At 39.2% G+C, this 16087-nt stretch overlaps 1 protein-coding gene across 1 annotated transcript; it reads left to right on the top strand.

The window, feature by feature from the left end:
* The first annotated feature begins 213 nt into the window (after positions 1-213).
* Positions 214-4761, top strand: LOC121347469 (cysteine-rich venom protein-like). The gene is made up of 7 exons (XM_041426138.1): positions 214-273; positions 1080-1211; positions 2419-2509; positions 2911-3056; positions 3644-3738; positions 4334-4422; positions 4634-4761. The coding sequence occupies exons 1-7, from the start codon at positions 214-216 to the stop codon at positions 4759-4761; spliced, it is 741 nt and encodes a 246-aa protein (XP_041282072.1).
* The last annotated feature ends 11326 nt before the right edge of the window (positions 4762-16087 follow it).

The raw sequence follows: 16087 nt of genomic DNA, 5'->3' as shown, positions 1-16087 counted from the left end.
AGTCTTCTCTCTGTAGGAGGCAGTGGTGCCTATGCAGAGTTTCAGCACATCCATATTCAGGATCAACTAAAATAAACTTCTTTGTGCAGGCTTTACTTTGCAACAGTTTTGTATCTTGCTCACATATCACATTATGCCATAAAATGTATGCAAAAGAGACTAATGGATTTTGGGGGTTTTGTTTTGTTTTTTTTTTTTTTCTCTCCTGTAGAAATGTATCTACTAACTGCAATTATTCTCCTGGCTGCTTTGTTACACCAATCTGATGGACAGGTAGGAACATTCATCTCTGCAAAACACCCATATCTGACTCCTTTGTATAGAAATCTGTCCTGATATAGTCTGATCTTGTGGTCTCTGGAGAATTATAATTATGGGGTGCAAGTATTGTTAATATGTTAACGTAACATATTAAAGATGAACTCTCATTTCATACAGATTTTTGTAATATTATTATTATTGTTATTGTTACTACTATTATTAGCAGTAGTAGCAGTAATGTTCTGGTTGAGCAACCTGTTCTAGTGGAAGGTGTCCCTGTATAAGACAGGGGCTTCAGAGCTACTGGCTCTTTGAGCTTCCAACCCAAATCATTCTGTGATCCTGCCTATGAAAATACTCTTCCCTTCATGGGGCTAATTTTAAAAATACATTTTTCATAAATAAATGAATAATTTAAGATTCAGAAATCTGATTCGTAAATCTCCTAGAATGCATTAGGTTTGTCAGATATCTGCTAAGCAGGTACTTGCATGAGAGCTATTTATTAAGATCTTCTTATTAATGAATGAAAAGAAACAAGTACTTTAGGAAAGTACTTCATTTTCTTCAATAAATCTGATTTTTGAAACCAATAAATGTGGTAAGTTGATACTTTCCTTTACCTGAGTATAGCTGCAGCCTAAAACTACTGGCTGAGATGTAATTTCTACCACCATAAATGTCATAAGTTAAACAAGATTTATGAGACCAGTTATTGGTGTAGATTCAGTTGACCAAAAAAAAGTGACAAGAAGCTCATAATTTATCTTGTTTATTATATTTCTGTTAAATGGGACCTTCACTGTTATTTTTTCCAGGGTTTTCCATATAAAAGCGTGAAAGGTTTCTCCTTTCCTCATTTTAAATCTCAAAATGAAAAACAGATCCTTGAGCTACACAATGAAATACGGAGATCTGTTAATCCCACAGCCAGGAACATGCTGAAGATGGTGAGCTATGAATTACAGCTAGCCTGTTTTTCTCTTAAAAGAAATGATGGGACAAACCCAGCATCAAAGGAAGGTGTGGGATGAAGGGATTAAGAGCAGCCTGATGAGAAGAACTTGGAGATGTTCATGGATGAGAAACTCAACATGATCCAGCAAGATGCTCCAAGGGCACCCCTGCTCTGGAGCCGAGCTGGGAGAGCTGGGGGTGTTCAGCTTGGGGAAGAAAAGGATCCAAAGGAACCTTAGAGCACCTTCCAGTACCTAAAGGGGATCTATAAGAATGAGGAAAAACACTTTATCAGGGCCTCTTGCAACAGCACAAGGACTAATTGTTTTCAGTTAAATGCAGGTAGATTAAAATTAGATATAAAAAGATTTTTTTATGATGAGGGTGGGGACACCCTGGCACGGGTTGCCCAGAGAAGCTGTGGCTGCCCCTGGATCCCTGGATGTATCAAGACCAGGCTGGATGGGGCTCTGAGAAACCTGGTCTGGTTGAAGGTGTCCCTGCTCATTGCACAGGGTTTAGACTAGATGACCCTTCAAGGTCCATTCCAACCCAAACTATCTCTGATTCTCTGAATCTAAGAAGAGAAACAAACTCTGGACGAAGGAAAGTGCAGGCAAAGCAAAGGGGGAGCTGCAGCTTCTGAATCTCACACTGTCAGGACAAAAGAGACCTAGATCTGCAAAACTTCTCCCATCCCTGTCACCCTTGATATCCTTGTTATCCCTGTACCACAAGCAGATGAGCTGGTCAGTGCTTTGCGGTTAATCCTGCATGGCAAGGCCTGAAACATTCCCCAGGTTCAAAGCCCAGCTGATATTAATCTCTACAACTCAGCTGCACCTGGGCTGAAAATCAGATTTATACTGCTTAGTCCAGTGCACCCTGCAGTGTTCATTCAGACACAAAGATGAAGGAAAGCAGTAGTATGTTATAAAAACCCTTTTAATCAGCACCATCTGAAGATCAAGACTGGGTGATAGAACTGTTCAGGATAGCCTTCACTGAAACTTTTAAGAGTTGAAGAAATGTGGTTTCTGTGCCCCAGGAGAGTAAATCGGCACAACTCGTTTCTGTTGAAAGCCATGGGAGCATTCAGTGCTCAACACCCAAGCCATTCCCTATTTTTTTTATTTTTTTTTCTCATGGGCTGCACTAACCTATCTGTGACCTGGATACTTCTTGCTTTGTGTCTTTCAGGTGTGGAGTGACAAAACTGCCAAAAATGCTCAGAAATGGGCAAATCAGTGTGGGATGAAAGTCAGTCCAAGAGACAGGAGAGTTATTAATGGTACTGACAAGCCTGGAGCCTGAGCTGATGGGTTAATGACAGATTGCAGATGACCCCTGTGAAAGTGAAATAGAAATAAGCATGACTTTAATCTATTGTAGAATAGCTTTTTAAGATTATTAGATGGAAGGTGTCCCTGTACATGGCAGGAGGGTTGGAACAAAATGATCTTTAGGCCCTTCCAACCCAAACCATTCTGTGATTCTGTGATTATTAAACAAAACCATAATTTTTGCCAGATAAACGCTCTGAAAGACAACATTTTGCAAGGCCTTAAAATCACAGGGGAAAGTGAATGGCATCATAGGCATTTTTTTAGCATATAGCTACAGCCCCTCTGCCCCACCTCCTGCTCTATCCTTTGCTTCTCTCCTAATAAAATAGATTTACTTCTACTCCAGGTGTCACCTGTGGTGAGAATGTGTTACTGTCAACCTATCCAAGGACATGGGCTGATGCAATTCAAGTGTGGTACAGTCAGTCCTCCAATTTCAAGTATGGATATGGAGCAATCTCGAAAAATGTCAATGTTGAGAGCTACACTCAGGTATGGAGACTTGAAACAAACTGCAGGGATACATCAAAACCACAGGAGTACACTTGAGCCAGCTGGGAGTTATTTATAATCAGGAAAAAATTATCAATGTAATCAAACTACTATCTATAATTCATAGTCTGATCCAAAGATGAATGATAAGCTAAAATTCTTCTCTGTCTAATTCGGAGGCAATGGAAGCAGTATTTTGGAAGAGCTGTCCAAAAAGAAAATATTAGTCTGTAGAAAAACCTTTAATTTAGAAATTAATATTTTCTATACAGGAATTGAAATACGTGATTAAGAAACACCAAAGGAAAAAAAAAAAAAAAAACAAACAAACAAAAAAAAAACCTATGATGAAAATATTTGAATTTCAGCTTCAGTGTCCTGCCAGAAACTGTGTTCAAAAACATTTAGAAATTGGAGGAAACTCATTTTTTTATGTATTCTTTATGACAGCTAAACTTTAAATTTAAAAGCTGACTAGAAAAAAAATGAAAGGAAAAAAATATTTTCTTGTTCTGTTACTTTATGAGGTTTTGGGGTTTTTTACAAGAATTCACTCTGAAATAATGTTCTTGTTTTTTAATCTACAGCTAATCTGGTACAACAGTTACAAGGTGGGATGTGCAGTTTCCTACTGTCCCACAGGCCCATACAAGTACTTTTACGTTTGCCAATACTGCCCTGCGTACGTACTGCCTTCTTACTCCGTCATGGTGATTATGGATATGTTTCCAAAACATCCTTGGCTATAGGATGAAATAATTGCAATCTACTTTAACCATATATACTTTTGAAAATTCCAATATAAATCGTGGGTTTAGCTGCAAGCTGAATATCAATATCTGTCTTATTTCGCATTGAAAGAGATATTAGGGACATTTTAGCAGATGAACAAGGGTTTATCTCTGTCAGAATCAGACAGGTATTAGGCACAAATCATGCTGTAATTTTGACCACAAAGGAGAACATCAGATGTAAAGTGGAAGCCAACAGAAAATGAATATTCACAGAGGTAAAAACTGCATTTCAGAAGGGTTTTGCTGGGGTTTGGAGCAATCTGGTCTGGTGGGAGGTGCCCATGGCAGGGTGTTGGAGCTAAGTGATATCTGAGGATCCCTCCAACCCAAAGCAGTCTGTGATTCTGTGATTTTATGATTACCACAATCAGTTGAAATCTATTAGAGAAGCAGAGCTAGGAAGCACATACATTTTTAACAGATAATGCTATACATATACAATCAATCAATTAATTTTATTACTCTAATTCTTTCAAATTTCAGAGGAAATAACCCAATGCAAATAGCTATGCCTTACAGAAGTGGACCAAAATGTGCTGACTGTCCTGGCCACTGTGACAAAGGACTTTGCAGTAAGTTTACTCCATTCTCCTTGATAAAACACATTCTATAATATTCAAGCCATTTTAATAGCAGAGCAAAAGTACAAAGTTTATACAGACATGTTTATATGGACAAAGTTTATATGGACAACTGGAATTTCTGGAAAATGCAGAATCATCAAACCAGAGCTCAGTTTCCACATGGTATTTCATGAGTTTGCTTCTCTCTCTTTTATTTCAGCCAACCCTTGCAAGTATCAAGACCTCCTTGGAAACTGCAAAAATCTGAAAATGTTGTTTGGCTGTGGCCACTCGCTGGTGAAGAAGAAGTGTCCTGCAAGCTGCAAATGCACCACCCAAATCATCTAAAGTCCTGCTGGGTGTCATTACAGCTGCAGAGAGATTTTAAGGAAAGAGTAGGATCCACTGTAAAGTGTATTCTCTCTCAGTGCGTCTGCTCAGATTTACCTGTAGGTAATAATTTTATCAGAAATCTGACCATTACTTCAGTCTTAAATTAGACTAGTAGCTCAAAATAACCTCTGATGTTATTTTAGGTTTTGTGGAAATCATGTTTTAAGCTACTAATGTGTTACTTTCTTTGTGTTGTGTTACTTTCTAATGTGTTGTCTTTCTTTGAAGTGGATCTGCCACGGATTTATTTCTTTTTAATAGGAAACCCACTTTTAAAACACTTCAGGTTTTTTTTTTGTTTTTGTTTTTTGTTTTTTGGTTTTTTTACATAATTCATTAGATGCCACTAAATTTTCTTCTGTTACCTTTTTTTTTCATTGTTAATGGAATGTCTTCCTGCCAAATAAACACATGATCTACCACCAGTTCACAAACAGAGCTTTTAATTAAAATTATTTATAAACAACGGGGTGGGGTTTTATTTAATTTGGAAAATTCCTTATGGGTATTTTGAGGTTCTTTTATACTTCATGTGAGTGTGGATGAGAAAAGAAGTACAAAGCAAAAAGGGAGGTAATTTTTTGTACAAAATAAGAGGCACACACTGTATCTACAACTTTTCCTCTGACCTAATCACAAAAATTCTGCTACATCTGCCTGCAGGTGATAAATGATAAATTTATTCCTGTGGCTCTTTCCCACTAACCTTGCACCACACTGGGTGTCCCACCAGACCTCCAGCTGCTCCTGAAAGGGTTCTGGTTTTCCATCACTCTTTTATCACATAAACCAGTCTTGAGGAGGGCAGAACTCACCACTTTCCCTTCTTATTTCAGGCCAGTAAAAATAATTTTCTCCACAAGACTGCAATTCTAGATAAAGACACAAGAGGGTGAGCCATACCCAGACATGAACCTGCATTGCTTTTTCATTTTTATACCTGTATAAAGGATATTCCCTTTTATTAGATGATAAAGTTCTGGTCCTAGTCTCTCTTGCACAAAGTTTCTTAGCTAATATTGGCTCAATAAATAATTAAAACATATAGAAACAGTTTGACAGTGGTTTCCTCCCCTCTATTCTTTCATCCTGTTTCTGCTGGTTAAATTACCATCATATTAAACAACTGAGAGTGTCGAATTAGGGAAATCAGTGGTTTCCAGGATATAAATTAATTCTGGTAGCCTTGATTTTGTACCTTCCTGAAGCTGAGTTTCACCTTCATGACTACTGCCACAGCGCAAGGCTCCAGAGAAGCTGGAGAGAGACTTTTAACAATGGCAGGAGAATTAGGACAAGGATGAATGGCTTCAAATTGAGAGGGGGCAGGGTTAGGTTGGATAATAGGAAGAAATTCTCTGTTTTGAGGGTGGTGAGGCCCTGGCACGGGTTGTTCAGAGAAACTGTGGTTGCCCTATCCCTGGCAGTGTCCATGGCCAGGTTGGATGGGGCTTGGAGCACCCTGAGATAGTGGAAAGTGTCCATGCCCATGGGAGGGAGTGGAACAAGATGAACTTTCAGCTCCCTTCCTACCTAAACCTTGATTCTATGATTTTTAGGGAGTGTAATTTGAACTAAAGCTGGTGAAAATTTCCTAAAAATGTTGTGTTTTCTTCAGAAAATGCTAACCTGTAAAACCCCAATTCTCTTATGGAGGGATGCATAATTTTGGCAAAACTCTCAGGTGTTTTCTGGGTTATTTTCCAAGTTTTTCCCCTTTCCTCCCCCTTTATCTGGGCCAATGAATATTTAACATGGAATTAGTTTATTATCAGAGATTTCTGATACAGCTCCCTTCCCAAAGAGCCAAGTTTCACACTCTGGATATCCAGCTATGCTGTTTGAGCATGGCTACAGCAGGAGCTGGAAGGGATCTCCTACAGCTTGAGGTGCCACCCTGGAACACCAGGCACACTTATGGGTTACTGCAGGGTATCCAGGCACAGCCTTTGTGCTTTTGTGAGAGATTTCAGAAGGTTCTGCTTCCCCACTGATGTGGAACAGAACACATAGGAGGCGAGATGAAATGCTGGAAATGCTGCCTGGATGTTTCTGTTTCTCAGAGCTGACATCAGGGAGTGCTTGGGATACTTCACTTTGTTGTTCACGTCCCTGTGAAAGCTGAGATGCTGCTGAATATGGGTTCATCACACTCAGATGGGGTAAAAGCAATATGACATTTGCTGAGATCCAGCATGTCAAATGACTTTTCTCTCTGTTACTTGCCTGTATTGTCACAGAGTTATTTTTCCTACTGATGTCTTGAGAGTGCCTTCATTTTTGACACTAAGATGTGCTTTTTGGTTTGTGCTGTATTGTGCTACTTTTTAGGTATTAGTCCAGGCAAGAAGAAAATAACACCAGGAATTTCTTACATTTTCTGTTCTGGTTCACATGAAGCACATGTGCTGAGAGATGATAAGAACAACTGCTACAGAACAAGTCTAAGCTTTATCTGTGGAGAGGGGTGTAAGAGCTCTTCAGCTGTTAACTCACATGAAGGGCCTTAAACACAGTTTTGAACAAAGGTCATGAAGTAACTTAACAGTCTGACAGTTTCTGAAGAAAGAATATTTTTGATATTTAAAATGCACCAATGGCAGCAGCTTCATGACCAGATTTGGCCTCTGGGCTAAACCAAAGGGAAGGTCATCACTTCCAGTATCCCAATGTCATGCTGAGTGCCATGGGCCAGTATCTCCCCTGTTTTTCTCCATCCATTGATATTTTAGAACAAATCTTCCACAAAACTAGCCTCACTCTTGCTCTTGACAAATCTCACCAACAGGTTAACATGAAATTACAGAATCATTAAGGTAAGAAAAGACCTTCACGATTAAACCACGACCCCATGTGCCACTTCCACATGCCTTTTAAACACCTCCTGGGTTGGTGACTTCACCGCTTCCCAGGACAGCCCATTCCAATGTTTGACAGCCATGAAGAAATTTTCCCTAATACCCTATCTAAATCTTCCCTGGCACAACTTGAGGCTACTCCCTCAAAACCTCATACTAAATAGGAAGCAAGGGTTGGAAAGCTTCACATGGCATTAGAAATTTGTATTGTCAGAATATCCAATTTATTCCCATAAAATAAATTCATGGTAAGATGTTTGAGCAAGCCCAAGCAGAAAAGGTCCATCAGAGCAGGGACAGGAGAGGATGTTCCCCACCTCTGGGCTGCTCCCATCACTCTAGGCCAAGCTGCCAAAAATGGGATTCCTCTAATGTAAAGGCCATGGTTAAACTGTGAAAAACAGGAGATGGACTCTCTGATTAAGAACTTTCTTGACAGCTCCTGTCTCCACTCTAGGCTGTGAGCAAGACTTTTAACCCCCAAGCAAGACATTTGACCTGCGAGCTTCAGCCTCACCAACTGCAAGGCAGAGATAAACCCACACAGTCAGGGCAAGGAAGATTAATTAGTGAACGCGGAGAAAGAGCCCACAAAGCACCAGGCTCTGTAAATTATAATATCACATTTGATAGCCACACCTCCAGCATAATTATATCTCAGTTTAACCACAAGGCAAAGGGGACAGGGGGCAGTGGGAGATAGAAGCGAGGACGTGTCACTCCCTCCTGACCCACCAGTGACGTCTGAGGTTCATGGGCTGGTCACTGGGCTCAGCCCTCTGCCTTGCGCTCTGTGAAAAGCCAGCCTCAGACTGCTCCCCAGGACTGACAGATACTCCAGCACCAGCACCAATAACAACGCTGGAAGAAAGGCAAATTTTAGGAAAAGTTGAGGTAGCAAACTGGCATGGAAAATGGCCATGTTAAATATTCATTCGGTCACTGATGGAGAGCCCAAGGCTCAACACATTAATTACTCTTTTAAATTACTCTTTTAAATCATTATCATCAGATTCTTGAGATTTTCTACACAGAAATGACCATTTGAAATCAAATTATATTTTTCATTTGATGTTTTGCATCATTAACACTCCTCTGCTTTCTTCTCTTTTCCCACTGCTCCATGAAATGCTAAAAGTAAAAGAGAAAAGCCCTGGATGCCACACTAAAATAAAATTATGTATTTTATTTATTTTGTTGAATGAGCCAGAGGATTTTTTTATTTCAAGCACTGACTTTAAACCACCAGGGTTTATTTAGGACACTCAAAACCATCCATCTATCTTCTTTAAAAAGTCTTTTCCCAATGTAAACAAATTCTAGAAAACGACACTAAAGATAACAAAGGAAGTGTTATCTTATATTAAATGTGTTATTTTTATTTAGTGACATACAGCATTCTTTGTGCAAGCACATATGATAAGTTTCCCACAAAGTGATTACTGAAGGGTCATAAGAGGCTTATTTTGGCAAAAATGGAACTGTAGCCCTTGTGATTTTTGACAGGACTGACACACTGAGGAGTCAGGGACATTTTCTGAGCACTACTGCTTCTGAAGCACAGAAATTACAGAATTTCTGTATATGCAAAGCAAGAACGTATTCAACTCTTATGTAAATGTGGCTGTGCAACTCCAGTCAGATGATGGAGGTGATTTTCCACACTCACCCAACAGTATACCAGAAAATGTCTCCGAAAAGAGACTCTTTAAGCTGATGGTTTTTTACTAGGAGTGACCCCTGTGCAGGTGCCACTATTTCTTATGGCAGGAGATATTCCTCAGCATTCATTCATTCATTCATTCATTCATTCATTCATTCTCAACATTTCTCAACATTTTATTCTTTATTTTCTGCACAAAACCAAAATATATATACATATATATACATGTGTATGTATATGTTATGTATATAGATATATAATTCATATACAATTTATAGATATTTATATACATGATATATTAGAAAATAATATATATAATAATTATATATTATATTACATAATTATATATATAATTCATATCCAAAACTGAGTATATATATATATATATATATATATATATATATATATATAATTCATTAAGAAATTTAGTGAGGAAAGTAAATTTCTCAGCATTAAAACTGGAAAGGTCAGCAGCAGCCTTCCATCTGAATGAAGAAAGACACAAATTTTACAGAGAGCAAAATATTTCTTGAAGGTATTATGTGGCAACCTACCTACAATTGCAGGAAAAGTCCTCAGTGAACTAAAAATTCCATGCTCCTGAAGAGACAAATGCTGGCTGATTGAAGAGGCAAAAAATGTCAGTCACAATAAATTAGGTGTTGGAAGACAGTGATCATGCTGCTTCCACAGATAGCAGTGGCTCAGTGTTCTTGAGGAAATCAGCTTATAAATAGGAAACGAGAAAAATGGCAAAGGAAAATAAATGTGTAAAGAACGTGGAGGGGAAAGATGAAATGAAAATGAGTGGAAAAGTGTGGAAAAAAGATTTCCACAAAGATGTGGAAATTTGCTGGGCAGGTAAAAATAGCCAGAAATATCAACAATGATCCAAGCCTAGTATTTAATAATGAGCACTGAGAAGGTTTTAGACTCCTTGAAGCTTCTCCCACCACCTGCCCATGGCCCAGGAACATCATTTTGGGTCAATCTGTCTCTGCTCTTGCTTTTTGACCTGCCTCCTAGATGAGCCTTTGACCATCTTTTCTGTGATCAATGAACATATGGGTGCAGTGGAAACAGAAAACCAATTCAGACCATTTTGACATAGTATTAACCATAACATGTCATAAATCAAGCTTAAATCTTTGGATCTTAGTTTATTCCAGTAGTCTTGCACTAAGAGTCATTGCAGACCTAGACAGACCAGTTATGCAGACCTGTAAAAAGATTTTTATCCAGCTTTATATGAGTTATTTAACACTCTCTGCATGTTTTAGAGGGAAATGAGAGGTATCTAAGGAGAATGTAGCACCTAATGAGCTACAGCACAAAAATTTGTACTCTCACAGCTTGGTATGAACATTTCAGAGGCTGGATTTTTCCACTGAGGTAATTTTTCCTTCAATACTCATATTTATTTGCTCCCAATTCATTGTAGTACCTCCTGTGTTGGCTTGTCCCGGAAGGGGTGTTTTATTTTAGATAGTAAGTTGAGTTGTAGTTGTTCATTGAATTTGTCCTTGGCCTGTTGTGAGGAAATAATAAATTCATCTTGTCAGTTCAATAGCAGAGGACTACTTCGGGATATTCAGTGATTTATCACCTACTTCCTGACAATTAAAAAACAGTCATGTAAATTAATTATGAAGGTGACAAATCATGTCTTCCATCAGGTCAGCATTCAAGTTGCAAACAAAGAAGCCCCCACTTGCCTAACCTCCTCAGCCAGCTGGAGGAGATGTTAGCTGTACACAGGAAAAACAAACAATATGGGAGTTTCTTATAAGAATTTATGTACTAATTGTTCTACCCACATTTGCAACTTGTGCCAAGGTCAAAATTATTAGAATTTGTGGGTCAGTGTGAACAAATGGACAAAAGGCACAGTTTATGTTGGGGTTTAACTTGTGCTGTGGCTCAGAGATTACAGCACTCACTGAGTCATAGAAATTTTATATTTACTGACTCTATCTGGTTTGATCCTTACGTGGATAAGACCAACTACCTCATGGTACCCCTAAACCACACCCTGAGGCTGTACCACTGAGAACATCACAGCTCAGCCTCCAGTGGCTGAGGGTTGTACAAATGATGGAAGAGCCACACTTAGCAGGAGATTTTCTGGGATTGCTGAGATTCACCTGTGCTTGTGTCCACTCTTTTAAATAAGGAATGCATCACGAAAGGTCACTGAGGAACAAAAGGCTTATGGAATCATAGAATCACAGAATGGTGTGGATTGGGAAGGACCTAAAATAATATCTATTTCCAATCCCTTCCCATGGACAGGGACACCTTGCAATATCCCAGGGTGCTCCAAACCCCATCCAGCCTGGCCTTGGACACTTCCAGGGATGTGCCAGGGCCACAGCTTCTCTGGGCACCCTGTGCCAGGGCCTCAGCACCCTCATAGGGAAGAATTTCTTCCTAATATCCAAGAGTCAATGCAATTCTCTTCACCTTCTTTTACAAGTGTCCTTTCCTAGTGCTCTTCTGGCGTGATGCAAGGAGTGAACACAAATCCAAGTGTAATCACAGCTACGGAGTGGATTTTGAAACCTAGAGGTTTCCACCTTCAGACAGTCCTCTGTAAGGAAAATCAACTGAGATGATTCCCTGCCATGTCTGAAGTCATCTCCTTGTGCTTTTTCAGAAGCTTAAGACCAGCTTGCCTTTAGAACCAGACCCTGTAAGGGATTTCACATGGGCAGGAACAACCACATCAAGTGCTCTGTTAGAAGTAAACACAGGGGACTGATGGGGAGCAAGAGAAACACATTAACATAAGAAAAGTAAATAAAAATACATGATTCATCACTCACACCATCTGAGACTGAAACAAAGACATCTAGTTTTTATTATTTCTTATTGCTTTCATAAAATAATAGGTAGAGCTCCTAGGTGTTATGCAAAGCATTCATCTTAGCTGAGGTTCCTTTTTATCACAAGAGCAGTTCAGACAGGCCCACTGGCCCTTGCAGAAGGGAGCAGAACCCTGTTATCTCTAGTAAACAGCTTTCTTGCAACTTTGGGATACACCTCAACCAAAAGTTTCTGTTTCAGCATTTAACCCCTGCTTTGCAACACTCATGAAACAAAAGCAGACATGAAAGAGTGAAGCTTTTAAGTGAAACATGCTCCCCTTCAACAAGTCATGCTTTAGCTGAACATAGCCTAACTGGATGCAATTATTTGGCCTATTCTATTTAGAGGAAAGAAAAAAAGCTCATTCCTTCTAGTGTTACCTTCTATTGATGTTCTTTGTGTGCTGGAAAGATTAAGAATACTGCCTAGTAATCAAGTAAGGTCTTAGAGAACAAAGTCTGTGAGATTTCAAATGGAAAAATAAAACACATTTATTTTAGAAAGAGACACTGCAATATCAACCCACATTTACAAGAAATCAGCTAAGAGGCTGGTGGGGGCGATTTGGTTCCAGTGAAGACAAAGGGGCAATGGGCAGAAACACTTTCTGGGGCACAGAAAGTTCTACCTGAGCAGGAGGCAGAACTCCTTCCCTGTGCAGTGACCAAGACCTGGAATGGATTGTCCAGAGAGGCTGTGAAATGTCCCTCACTGGGGATATTCCAGAACTGCCTGTGCCCTGTGCTCTGGGATGACCCTCTTTGAGCACGGAGGTGGGACCAGATGATCCACTGTGGTCCCTTCCAACCTGACCCATTCCGTGATCTTATTGTTGCTATCCAAGGAGTCAGAAAATCCACTGAATGTTATTTCTCTCTTTAGGGTGAAGGAAGCTATTTAAGGACTGCATGGACAAACTGCATTTTCTTGGATGAGCTTTCAACTTGCAGAGAGATAGGGTCTGCTGACTTGAAGAATTGAGGTTAATGTTTAATGAAAAAGATGTTTCTTCCACAACACTGCAGAAATAGGACAAATGTCAATGTTCTCAAAAAAACTTAGCTCAAAGTTCAGGAGATGTAAGAATATTTCTGTCCCAGTGTGGGAGAAAGATGCACCTTATTCCACCCCCTTGGTCTCCACAGCTGTGTCTACAAGAAGAGCACACACCAAAGAAGAAAATCGAAGATTATTGTGCACCCAAGTCATGCTTTGTAAATCCACTTTGACTGAGGAATCCTTGTAGCTCAGACTTCAGTGAACTGAGCTCAGAGTCTTAAATAACCTCAGCCTCTTGTAGGAGACATCCTGGACCTGATTTAACTGTGTTGGCCAACAAACGTGACCAAAAAGGGCACTTCCATTCACCTGTCCTATTTTGCCACGTATTTTAGGTAACTTCCTTTACCATGAAAACAATTGCTCTTAGAAGTTTCTATTTCTTCTGGAAAATAAATAGAAAACACTCGTAGATATGGTGCTGAGGGAGTATAGTTGGTGGTGTTGGTCTAGTGGTGAACCTGGCAGTGGTGGGTTAATGGTAGGACTTCACAGTCTTAGAGGTCTTTTCCAGCCTTGATGATTCCACGAGTCCATGATTTAAAAGGAAAACATTGCAGGTTAGATCATGTACAGAAATGCACAGGGTGTGTCTATTCCTGTGGATGCTACTCCTAATGATACTTGAGGGCATTCTGAAAGAAGATTATTAAATGCACATTCTTTCTCATTCTTTAGGTAAGATACTGCCCAAGTATCTTTTATTACTTACTTTTATCATTCCAGAAGCTCAAAATTCTGCCATAACTGTTCACATTTATTTACATAAAGTTTGTGATATGTCATCAACATCCTATTTAGATGGAAAGCTGGATTAAAAAAATCCAACAGCTATTTAAATGACAAATATGTACAGTTATTTAGTAGATCCAGGTGTGCAACAATAATATTTGTCAAACACCCTCACTCCCTCGTTTGCATTAATGGCCACCAGGACTGGGCTAAAACAAATAAGGAGACAGAAGGAAATTTCCTAACGAGGAACAGTTCAAGAAGTGTGCATTTTGATTGCCCTATGCAGCAGCTGGATGGACACACAAAGGCATTTGAAATGAGATTTTGGAGGTGGCTGTTCCCCATCACCTGGAAAGCCTGTGTCAGAAACAAGGCAATCAGGAAAAAAGTGGGAATGACAGACAGCCATGGCAGTTGCTTCTTCTGGGAAATACATCGGAGCAAAATGTAGGACCTCCTATGTACAAAGTTTCCAGTGTGATGTAGGGCTGAAAGATCCAGACTTTATTTTCATGATTTAACAGGACAGACATTCTGTACTCTCCACAGATGGTGTGACTGGGTGTGTGTATACCCAGGGTATGGATATTCACAATTCTTCCCTTGAGGAGAATATCCAAAGTACCTGTCATTTCCTGAAGCAATGCCCAGACCAAATATGACAAAGGCCAAAGCCCATCTCAGCAAGCAAAAACTGAGGCAGTAAGTCAGGCCAAACTGGGTTTTCCCAAAAGGTCCAATGAGGAAAATAGTCCAGCTCCACCCCTTGGATAAAGCATCTTATTCCTGGTTTGCATTGCCAGTCCTTTTACCTTAAAGGTGGCAATATCTGAAGATAATTTGTGACAGATTCAGCCTTGTTAGTGATGAGACAGAAATGTTTCATTTATTTAGAAGAACAAATATTAGAGTGCATAAATATCAGAATATAATTTCTTCAGTATCCCTATTTGTGTGTTAATCACCTGTACATGTCTAGGGCCATCATTCTGTGGCTGCTGGACACTAGTTCACCTCTCTGAGAAAGCTAAGTTATTCTTCCTGGCTAAGGAAAAAGGAAAAAGACATGGATGAATACTCTTCCAATACAGATTGTGTGCCTCTGTGTGTATGCACCTGCATGAGATTTAAGACATAAAATAATAACCTCAGAAAAAGTCCTGATGGAATGGACTTGACCCATTTTAAATTCTAAACAATATTAAAAGGCTCTTTTCCTGTTAAAATTTCAGCAAGGAAATTTTTCTGTACCCCTAAAACATCTTAAGGTGCAATAAGGATTGCATGTATGTGAGATCTTCACAAGGAAAAACTTTATGCAAAGAATACACAGGATATTTGTGGCTGAGCTATGAGTAAAAAAATCAAATGAACTTCACTCATGAATTTGTCCTTTTTCAATCACCTCCTGAGCAAATGTAGGAGCTCACAAGTCCTCACGATCAAAGCTGGCTGTGTGTCCTATCCTGTGGTGCAGTAAGGATGAGTGATAGCTTTTTAACAAAGCTCTGCTTCCTCTCTTTGAGCTGCTCAAGTGAAATACAGCTGCTATGAAGGAAAAAACACACATGTGCTTATTTTAGCTTTGCCACTTGCAGGCTTGATAATGTGATAGACACGAATTTTCTTGCTAAATACTTTGGTTTCCCTTCCAAATGCAGAGACTCATTTTCAGGGAGAAAAAACTGTGAGAACTTTGAACTTAGTTTGGATATTGGTCTAACTCTACCTTTATACTAGAGAAGCAATTAGACTCTGAAGAGCAAGAGATCATCCAACAGTAAACTATGTGAAATTTAATTTTCTCCTCCATTTGTGAGAAAGTTTACAAATTAAGCTTTTTAAACCATGTAATAGATTTGGTCTCTGACATATTTCCATTGTCTGAGCTAAGGGGAATGTTAAAAAAAGCAATCATTAAAAATGAAAATTGGAGTTGCTCTCTTCAAATTCCTCTTTTTAGTAATTGCAGCTTTCCTTTATAAGAATTATGAATATCCTTTTTACATTTAAATAAGTACAATAATTTCCTTTATAAATAAAAGTTTACACTGGGAACTTGTGCTCTGTGAATGAGTACTTCACTGTAAAATAAAAA

The sequence above is a fragment of the Onychostruthus taczanowskii genome, unplaced genomic scaffold (assembly GCF_017590055.1).
Source record: "Onychostruthus taczanowskii isolate IOZ18803 unplaced genomic scaffold, ASM1759005v1 scaffold90, whole genome shotgun sequence".
Lineage (NCBI taxonomy): Eukaryota > Metazoa > Chordata > Aves > Passeriformes > Passeridae > Onychostruthus > Onychostruthus taczanowskii.
Note: the sequence above shows the minus strand (reverse complement) of the source record. Positions and strands in the feature narration are given on the sequence as shown.